General features: G+C 32.8%; 1 protein-coding gene and 1 pseudogene across 1 annotated transcript; both read left to right on the forward strand.

Annotated features, from left to right (window-relative positions):
• Positions 1-769: 769 nt before the first annotated feature.
• Positions 770-4,068, forward strand: LOC110668745 (phosphatidylinositol/phosphatidylcholine transfer protein SFH14-like; annotated as a pseudogene).
• A 2,245-nt stretch (positions 4,069-6,313) lies between these two features.
• On the forward strand, positions 6,314-10,866 carry LOC110668744 (vesicle-associated protein 1-2). Its single transcript, XM_058137802.1, has 8 exons — positions 6,314-6,649; positions 6,741-6,811; positions 7,087-7,168; positions 7,260-7,375; positions 7,466-7,630; positions 7,731-7,781; positions 8,738-8,815; positions 10,413-10,866. The coding sequence occupies exons 1-8, from the start codon at positions 6,598-6,600 to the stop codon at positions 10,521-10,523; spliced, it is 726 nt and encodes a 241-aa protein (XP_057993785.1). The 5' UTR covers positions 6,314-6,597; the 3' UTR covers positions 10,524-10,866.
• The last annotated feature ends 417 nt before the right edge of the window (positions 10,867-11,283 follow it).

Genomic DNA, 11,283 nt, shown 5'->3' on the forward strand with positions numbered 1-11,283 from the left:
TCTAATTAGTGGTTACTTATGGAGAAGAAATGGAAAAAGAAATGGAAAAGGAGGAGAGATTTGACGGCAAGAAAGATAATTTAATGTATTTTATATATCTTATTTTTTCTTTTTTTTTTCTTAAAAAATAATAAAAAATAATTTTATTTGTAAAATAATTGATAATTCAGTAAATTAATTTGAAAAATTTTAATTTTCTATTATAGTAATTTTTATAAAATTAAATTAAAAATTATTAAATTTTATAAAAGAAATTAAAATTTAGTGATTTTTATGAAAACATAAGATTGAGGGGCAATGTATAATATTTACCTTCACTTTTTGAAAACCTAACGGTTTAACTGGAGAATGGGATTGGGCACCATATCCCATCATCTTCCTCCATGGTCCATTGATTCGTGAAAAATGCGTGCGTTTGGTCACCTTGGGAGTTTCCTTAGCAAACAATATATTCCAAAGGAAAACCTTGGAATTCCCATTTCCGGACGACAAAGCATTACATTCGATTCCTTCTTATTCTCCATCTTTTCATTCATATACATATTCTTGCTAAATCTCTATACGTGTTTCCTTTCAGTTTTCCACGCAATTTGGATTCATCTCAGATTAATTTCCTGTCTCTTTATGCTCTAAGAAATTTCTCTTTTCTCATATGGGGTTCCATTCACCCGCACTTTTACTTATTCTATTGCGTATTTTCTGCTCCATAATGATCTAAATTCAATCGGGTTAAATTCCTTCGCTGTTTTCTTGACTTTTGTCCGGCTGCTGACATCAAAATACTCATGAATAATTTTGTAGAATTTGCGAGCGAGCGTAATATATATATTCTCAAATCTACTTTTTTTTTTCTTCTTTCTTCCATTGGTTGATTTGATGATTTATACCAAATGAATTTGATTGAATAATTAACTTGAAGAAAACCATGAAATTTGGATCACTTTGCTTTTCATAAGCTATAAAACTGAGTAGGATCAGATTCCTGAAAGCTGAAAAGGGGTTTTGTCAGGATATTATTGAGTTGAGCTGAGTGCGTATGTTTAAATCGAAGGACACTTACCGGGAGATTGTGATATCAAGAGGAGGTGGAGAAGGTGAGGAATCTTCCATCTCGAAGATATCTCAGTCCGCTACTAGAAGGACCAAGTCCATCCTTCCACTCATTGAATCCTATTGGTTTCTTCACTCTGCAGGAGAAGACAAGCCTTCTTCATCTTCTAATTCAGTCATCAAATCAATGTTAACTTGTCCACTTAAGATTCGGGACTTGCTGAAGAAACGTAGCCAAAGCTTGCAGATAGTCCTGGAAGGAGCTCGTGATCCGAAAGATGAACAGGTGGTTGAGTCTTTTCGTGAACTTCTGTTTCTCGAGGGCCTCTTACTAGGGAAGCACAATGATTATCACACTCTTTTAAGGAAAGTTTAAATTGGTGCATCGAGTTTAGACTTTGTTCCACAAAACCTTCCCGGTTAGGTTGCTTTATCAGGACAAAATGGTGTTTAATTTTCTGTAATGTTAGATTTCTGCGAATGAGGAACTTCGATCTTTCAAAAGCTAAAGACATGTTTGTAAATTATCTCAAGTGGTGAGAGGATTATAGGGTTGGTGCAATTCCAAAGGTGAATTCCAAACTATTTCTTTCCAAAACTTCAACTGCTTTAATATTGAATTTGTCCATAACGTCTGCAAGGAATAAAGTCCGCAAGGAATTTCATTTGTCTGAAATATGCACGAATTTAAGTTTGAGGAGTATGCAGAAGTCAAGAAATGTTATCCTCATGGATATCATGGGGTTGATAGATATGGCAGGCCAATATAAATTAAAATGATTGGGATGGTAGACCTTAATACATTACTCCAAGTAACTACCATTGAAAAATTTGTCGAGTATCATGTATCCGAACCAGAGAAGACATTGAAATTGAGAATCCCTGCATGTTCAATTGCAGCTAGGAGGCATATTGCATCCGCAATAAGTATTTTGGATGTGAAGGGAGTGGTGAGCATCATGCCCTAGCTTGTGTAGTCTACTTGACTTGAGCCAGTTAAAATTGTCTGTTTGGCGCATGAATCTTGAAGATTCTTTTTTTCTTTTTTTTTAGTCTAAATACAGGACTGCTTGTGATCCTGTATGGATGCAACTCTCTACTTGTTTTTGTAGCTAATTTGCACTAGTCTATGCTCTTTTATCAAACTTATGTTGGGGGAAATGAATTAATTACTCGCTGCTTATATGGTATTCTTAGCCTTTCTGTTGTAGATTCTGAAATAGTTTGCATATTGATTTTCTTAGGGAATGTCCAATTTCTCAAAGCCTGCCAGATATCTCTTTATGGAAATTCAGAAGATTGACAGCAATTACTATCCGGAGGTACAAGAATATTACTTTTACAATAGAAAAAACTGGTGCTATTTTCTGTAGGTGTAGAGCTCAGTGCATTCAACGCAATCAAATATCATTGGAAGGTTTGGCAATTGAAATTTTCAGAGACTAAAATCAGCTCTTTACAGTCAATACATATAGTCGATCCCAAATTTTTTGGATAAAAACTTAATTGAGTTGAGTTGAGTATAGTCAATGCTGGATCTGAGTTCAGGATGCTGTGGAAAGCACTCAGGGCTTTTCTCGATGCACGCACATCAGCAAAGATTCATGTAAGAATTTCTCTCCTCGGCACATATGCAATAGCTTTAATTGATGCATTTGTTCAATTTCAACCTTATTAGTGTTGTCTTAAAAGTCTGCATTTTCATTTTCAGGTGCTGCGATACAACTAGCAAAATAACCTGCTTGAAGCTATAGATGCAAGGTGGCCTGCCTATGCATATTCTATGTGCATATGTATTATCAAATTACTTTGGCAAGCATGTTTGTGCTTCTGATAATGCAAGGATTTTTAAAGCTCATATATATGTTGCCAGTTGCCACCAATAAGTTCTGCTATTTAATTTCACAGTAATTTGCCAAGTTTTCTGGGAGGGAACTGTACATGTTCTGAATACGGAGGTTGCTTATTTAGTGATAAAGGACCCTGGAACAACCCAGAAATTATAGAAATTCTTCAGGTAAATTCGTATATGCCAAAGACTTCTTTGATTGTTTTTCAGTGACCCTTTTTTTTTTTTTAAGTTTTAAATTTTCCTTCGCATGCATCTGAAAGACAGATAATATCATTTGTTTCTTATAGGCAGCATCCGCGACTAAAGAAGTATACAATAATGGGGAAAACAGTGGTCTGGATTCAGATGAGGCACAGGTAAGCAATATTATGTTTTACCTCGTTTCCTACACATTGTTGATAGATTGATTATCACAGGAATTGTTGAATATTTTCCTCATCATCAAGGCTTGCTAATTTATAATAGCATTGGCTTTCTACCTGAGAAAATTTGCGCACAATATGTTGCCTCAAGGACTACAAGTCCTAAAACAGATACCTTGTAGACCTTATCTGACACCTGAACAAGGATTGATTGAAAAATTGCTGTTACTGCAGAAAATTCACTAATTTTATGCTTCGCTAAAGTTTCTTGCCTATTAGGCATTGCAGGACAATGGCCAAAATAAAGGGGCCAATGCCACCTCCGCAACAGAAGAAGATTTAGAGTACAAGGAAACGACATTCGTTGAGAAGCGTCAGGCTCAGAAAATCCAGGCACTGGAAGCAGCACTTGCAAACGCCAGCCTTGTAAGAAAAGTTCACACGTCATATGTTTTAAATCCCCTGCAAAATTCTGATGCTTGATGATCTTCGCATACCAGAAACTCAAATCATTGGAAACAGTTCTTGAGGACACCAAGAAGGCGAGTCTAAAATCGTTTCTGGATTGTGTTGCTGGCAATTAAAATCAAACCAAACCAACTTTTGTTAGTTAGCCTGGTAAGTGATGCCATTATCTTTCTTATACAGGTATTGAAAGAACTTGAGCAACACATAGAAGCACTGAGAATTTAACATAACAAGAGAAGTTACCATACCAGCTGGAACAATGAGGCGCGTTGATCCTAAGTATGTTTGTTCAGGTGTACCCTGTGAAAACTGATCAGAGGCAGAGCTATGTTGGGACCAGAGCGAATCCATGTCCGAATCCATGTGAAAACTGTTTGTTCAGGTGTACCCTGTGAAAACTGATCCTAAGCGAATCCATGTCCGAATGGTTCTCTCAAATGGTTTTGCTTTTTATTCTTTTTTTAAGAATTTTTTTTATTTATAAATGAATACTCAACTCAACTCAACTAAACCTTTACTCAAAAAATTTGGGGTCGGGTATATGGATTCGCTTTCTACACTCTAAATGATTTTGAGTTAAATCATCAGAAATGTGTAATGCTTATATTGTGAATATTTATTCAAATTATTAATAATATTAATTAGTTCTGCAGGTTTTCTCAATAAAATAAATAAATAAATAATTATATCTATAAAAAAAATAAAAATTGACTTCCATTCATTATTTTTATATTTTAAATTTTTTTCTTATTAATTGATGATTATATATATATATTTTTAATTCTGATGAATTAAATGTAAAATTATAAATATATTGCATTTTGTAATTTTTAATTTAAATCCCTTAAAATTTGATGCTTAGACCTAGGAGAATACATGAGTTGATTTATCGAATTCAACGCATTTATTCAAATCAAATCGATTTGGAAAGTATTGAAATAGAAATCAACAAAATAAATTATAAAATTAATATTTTTAATTTTTATAATAAAATAAGTCAAGTTTGAGTTAAGTTTAGTTTGATAATTTAAGTTATGTTTTTTTTTTTAATTTCTTTAAATTCATGCAACACTTTTCAAGATCTTTGTAACTTAACCTTTACTCATGCATAAATTAAATTAAATAATTAAAATTATTGTCATTTATAATTAAAAAAAATTAATGCATTCAATTTTAATTTAGACTTATTAGGAGAAAGGAGACTAGTTGAAGCTGCTGATTCCAAGTTTGTACTTAAATGAATTTTCTTACCAGTGAATTGTATTTTTGATGCTAAAGTCAATTAACTTGTGCTAGTAAAGGAATGGCACCAGAAAATGAAAAAAATACAAATTATTGTGAATTTAACAAAAGATCCTAATAATAGCACAAGGATTTTTAAATGTTTTGCTGTTCATGCATTGAAAGCATTTACTATGCAATGATTCATCTTCTACGTGAATGTAGTGCTTGTAAATGTGATGTGATTCTCCTCACTATCATTTCACTGGGAAGACATTGCCTCCCCACATTGGACAGGATATGGCTTTTAGCATAAGGCAATTATGTGATTCTACTGTGTCAATGAATTGGGTATTATCATGATCATTATATTGGTAACACTACTCTCTATTCTTTATTTTTGGACCCATTGAATTGTTTAGTTACTTGAGATTAAATTTTATATATAATTAATATTATAATTTATTTAAATTAAAAAATATATTATTACTTAAGCAAGAAGCAAGCTCATTAGACAGGTAGTCAAAGTTTCATTCCACCTGTAATGTCTCATGAGCTTTATTACTGGACGAACAATTTTTTTTTCATTAATTAATATTTTAATTAAATCGTATTATTTTATATAATCAACTTTTAATATTTTTAAAGCTACTCATTATTAATGCGTGGCATTAAAATACTATAATTTTTAAAAAAATCAAGACCTAATTGAAAATTAAAATTTGTATTAAAATTATTAAATAAATAATCATATTATTTTCCTATGACATTGTCAGTTTTATGTATAATTTATAAATAAAAATTATAAAAAATTTATATGAAAAAGAAGATATATATGCATCAATTTTTTAATAAAAGAGTCATTTAAAACCTCATTAAACGGGACAGATTTAACAATTTGATCACAAATTCTGTTTATTGTATGGAAAATATTTTTTAAAAAATATATATTTTTTTATTTTTTTAGTGATACTCTAAAAAATAAATATATGAATAATATTTTCATAATAAAAAATTTATTATTTTTTTAAAAAATAAATTTTTATCTCTCAAAAAGTAAATTATTTTTTTATTTTTAAAATTTTAATAATCTTATTAAATTATGTGAATATTTATATATCCATTAGATAAATATAAATCACTAATTTAATATTATAAAAAAATATTTTTATAAAAAATATATTTCATATATATATATATAAAAGTTATTTTTTTAAAATAAATGAAGTGTAAAGGTGCTTTAATTATATTTAATGATTTTTTTAAAAAATTTTAAAATAAAAAAAAATCCCATAAAGGATATCTCGAAGGGCTTTTCCATTTGTTTACAAGAGAAGTGATTTTATTAAGTGGAAAAGAAATTAAAAAAAAAAAGAAGTTGGTTTTGGGAGAGAGAGAGCTTCTGTTGCTATTATAAACAAGGAGAGAAAATCCAAAGTGAAAACGAAAAAAGACGCCATAATAAATTCCGCAAACGCTCTCTCTCTCGATCTGTCCGCCTCTCTATCGTTTTCTGTTCTCTGAAAACACTTTTCAAAAACAGATTCCACATATATTTCCGGATCTTCTTCAAATCTCCTTTCGAAAAATAACTTTTAATTTTTTTTTGTTTTCTTTTTTTTGGAATTCCCCATTTCTTTCGAGATGAACACGGGAGAGCTTCTCAGCATAGAACCTCTAGAGCTCAAATTTCCATGTAAGTTTTTAATGGATCTGTTTTCTTTTCTACGATTTTCTTTCATTTCTAACTCTTCTCTTTTTTTTTTTTTTTGTTTCATTCTGATTAGTTGAATTGAAGAAGCAGATCTCTTGTTCTCTTCAATTGTCCAATAAAACTGATAGTTATGTTGCTTTCAAGGTATTTCCTTTCGATTTCTCTCTGAATGTATTGTTTTTCTTCTCTTCCTATGGATCCAAGTATTCTTTTCTTGGCATGAGGTTATTTTCCGTTTGGTTGTTGGGATAGGGCCAGAGAAAAGGGGAATAAGTATTCTCACCCTAAAAATTTTCAGTTTTAGAGAACAGAGAAACTGAGATAAATAATAAATACTAAACAAAAATCTGGTGTTGCTGTTAAAATGAGAGTGCAGATTTGGATTTTGCTTGCATGCTCTAATAATGGTTGTTGTTTAGGTCAAGACTACGAATCCAAAGAAGTATTGTGTTCGACCGAATGCTGGGATCGTGTTGCCTCGGTCCGCATGCGATGTTATAGGTGCCCATGTGGTGGATTTTTGTGGTTTTACTTCGTAGTTATGATCCGCGATGTAAATGTAATGAATTTTTAAACTTTGTCATTCACTCAGTTACAATGCAAGCACAAAAGGAGTCTCCTCCTGAGATGCAATGCAAGGACAAGTTTTTACTTCAGAGTGTCAAAACACATGACGGTGTAACTGCAAAGGATATCAATGCTGAAATGGTAATTTCATTCAATGACTTTATTTTTTCATGTGAATTTTGAAGGTGATAGTTTTGGAGGTTATTGCTTATGAGTATTTGGGTTGTCTAGTTCAATAAGGAGGCGGGGCATCATGTTGAAGAGTGCAAATTGAGAGTGCTGTATGTTTCTCCGCCTGAGCCCCCTTCTCCTGTTCCGGAAGGATCTGAGGAAGGGTCTTCCCCAAGAGGTTCTGTATCGGATAATGGAAATGCAAACGGTACTGACTTTTCTAATGTAAGTACTTGAAGTGACCTTTCTGTTAATACTATCTTCAAATGTATTAACTTTTTAGGCCTCAAGTTATTGGTGACGTTCCTTTTGTTGGTGAATACAGGCTTCGAGAGCATTTGTTGAGCAGTTTGAACCTCAAGACAAATCTTCAGAGGTAAAATTCATTTAGATTTGTTTGTGTGGTCAATTTGCATGCTATGGTGGAAAGCTTTCATTCCCATTACATTTTATTGGGTTTTTACAATTTTGACCATTCATGTCTCCACCTTAATTATACTTTTCCTCTGCTTTCTCAATGACAAGCAATGGCCCTATATAGTTCCATGGACAAGATTAAGCATTGGGCAACTTTCTTAAGCTATAGACTAGACAGTAGACGGTAGACAGTATCTAATATACACCTCACCTACAAGATCATTTGGTTTAACTTTGCTATGATTGTCCTATGGTAGATGGCCTGTGCAATTTGAAATGTTCTTTTCAAATTTATAGCCTTAAATAAGGTGGTGCCCTAGCATGATTTTGTTATCCATAGATGGTAATGAATTTGCTTACCAACTGTGAATGGAAACTTTAGTGTTGTCTTCAAAGTTTATGTATTTTCTTTTATGAGTCATTTATTTTGTGTATTATAATTATTTGCATGCTAAGACTTTCTACGGCTGTATTAAGATTGTATTTTTTTTTTTCACTTACTTTTTTTTACAAGGAAAAGTTCATCACTTTGTATGGTGGAATCATCATCCAGCATTAGCTTCACTCTACTTGTTTGCACATTCTGATAGTTTCTCTTTTGAGTTTTAGATGTTTGTTTCCTTTTCACTGATGTAATGCTACTTAGGTGATATGAATTCTTTTTCTCTCCTCCTTCTGTAGATAAGAATCATTTGGAATGTCTCTTGAAATCAAATATTGAATGTCTGCAGTGGAAGACTCAGCATACACCATTGTAAAAATATATGTAGCCCACTTTTTATTATTCTTCATTCTCTGTCTTCCCATCTCTTCACTTCTCAGCCACACTTGTTATTTGTGCTATAGTTGCATTTTCATTGTGTCTTGATCATGTATATGATCTAATTACTGTTAATAAATCTTGGTAAATTTTAGGCAAAAGCTCTTATTTCAAAGCTGACTGAGGAAAAAAATAGTGCAATTCAACAAAATACCAAGCTTCGTCAAGAATTGGTAAGCCCGTTAATCCATGACTTCATTTGTGTGGAATGTTAATCATCTATTCTCTTACAGGATCCAATTTTCCGAATTTTCAATTTGCTTTACATGAATTTTGACCTGTGACACCAGTCGTTGAGAACAAAAGAGGTGAAATTTCTGAGTCCAGCCCATTGAAAGGAATAACTAATCAGATTTGAGGCCTGCGGCCTCAGTTATGTAAATATTAGTGGCTGTGTTGTGGCTGAATTCAGCAAATACTTTCTTGGATTTTTGGCCTGAATGTGGAGGAAAGAACAGGGGGAAACAATAGGTAGCATCAAATGTTGGATTCCTTAGAAATTTCACTTAGTAAAAGTAGGCAATCATGTTTTCAGAAGAGCTCAGAGGCTACAGAATGTTTGGCTTGCTACTACAGCCCATTCCAGATCTGTTAACTCCAAAATATCTATAAACTAATGATAAAAAAGGACCAGTAGGAATATAAACCAAAAGAAACTTTAAATAAGTGCTGTTTGTGCCAGAAGTCATCATCTAAGTTCCCATATCTTTGCTAGATATTTTAGAAGCTCCAAATCAAAGCTCTAGCCCTAGAACCAGCTTGTCCCCACCTTTATAATTTTGGGCAGCCAGTTCCCACACATAGCACACCAATATCTGCATTGCTACTTTTTATTATATATCTGATTTATTTATTATATCACAAGTCACAAGCAGAATTAAGGGACACACTGTCAGATACGAGAGGAAACTAATGTGTGGTGTTCAAAAGTTTCTTGGTTTTTCAATTCACTTGTTAAATAATTTACATTTTCTGTAGATACATAAAAGTTATGCCTTGTTTGAGTATGCATTGGCAGACTCATAAACAAGAGAATCTATGATCTGTGCTCACTGACCTGTAGTTTTGCATTCCACATTGACATTGGAAAAGCCTTTAGTGTGGTCGTAGGATTACTTTTCTTCCATGCTTCTTTATGGTGCTTGTTTTAAAATAACCTGTATTTGAAACTTTCTTGATGTATTCTCTTTTGGAAAACTTTAATGCATTGAATAACTATTTTCTTACCTGGTTTCGGCTATTGCGTCAAGGTTAAATTATAACAGTGCAGAGTGTATGATTGTGTTGCTTTTTCATATCCAGTAGTGAATAAAAAAAGAAAAGAAACTTAAAGGTGGGTTACATGGTATTTGTTGGGCACATGGCTTTACTTTGCATTCTGGCCCTGTTTCCACAACAGTTGTTTTTGTATTCATTTGTTTCTCTCTAGCTCATCTTCCTGAATTCTTTCTGTCCATCATATTGTTATTTTGTTCATGTTGAATTTAAAGCAGCCTTTACCCCTTTGGGCAGTTCTTTCCTGATTTCCCTAGTTTCAAGTTTGTCCAAAAGTATTGCTTATTTAGCAGAGGGTTGATTAATATGTTTACTTTGGAACTGTGTCTTATTTGGTTCTCAAGGCGTCTGAATTAGAAAATGCATGTTTACTGTGAAATTTCAAGCTGGTGTTCTATGTGTGAAAAATAATCATATGGTTTGACATGCCTGTTTTCCATTCGTATGATCTTTGATTAATGGGAATAGCTCATTTTATGAGATTACTACATGCAGGAACTCCTGAAACGTCAAGGCAACAAAAACCGCGCTGGTGTCTCATTTATGTTTGTCATCTTTGTTGGCATGCTTGGCATAATTTTGGGGTATCTCATGAAGAAGTCGTAGACAACCATCAATCATTGATCCTTGGCTATAATTTTTCTCTCATTTCCTTTCTGTTACCAATCAAAGAATGATGACAAAAGGGAAAGAAGCTAATGAGAGAAGCATGTTGCATTTTTAGTTAGCTTTATGGAATTAGTGGACTTGTTTAGATCAGGTCATGTGTTTGTAGTGGAGGAGCATTCCAATGACTCCTTTTATTGAAAATTTGACATGCATTCATTTTGTAACTTAATATCTTCTCGCTCTCTGTTTCTCATTTTTTTTTCTTCACCTTGACTTTGGTATTGGTGATACCAAAGACTTAATAATCTACTCGACTCCACTATGCTGGAAATTAGTTTGACGCAAAGTTTTTTGGTTGTATGATTTTTCTTTGGATGGAAAGTCCTTGTCTTTTCTCTTGCACGTCTTTGAACGAGTAGTTTATGGCTTTTGGGAGAAACTGTGCGTGTTCTACGCGAACTCTTTAACTTTCGTTGGCTTATTAAATTTCGAAGGAGTGTCAAGTTTAAAAAGTTATAATAAAAGTTGATATTAATTTCAATAAAATTGACAATATAAATCTTTTTCTTTTTTTAAAAAACTAAAGGATAGGGAGAACCGTAATTATAGACCATAATTATCGTTTATGAAGGGTTGTCACTTCCAAATTCTAGAACCGAACTCACAGCTCTGGGACTTTCTGTCCCCTTCTCCGCACCTATCTACTTATGGATCTGTGCCTTCTATAAAACATCCAAAACTTCGCCTCCTTAAACGC

Source organism: Hevea brasiliensis, chromosome 16 (genome assembly GCF_030052815.1).
Source record: "Hevea brasiliensis isolate MT/VB/25A 57/8 chromosome 16, ASM3005281v1, whole genome shotgun sequence".
NCBI lineage: Eukaryota > Viridiplantae > Streptophyta > Magnoliopsida > Malpighiales > Euphorbiaceae > Hevea > Hevea brasiliensis.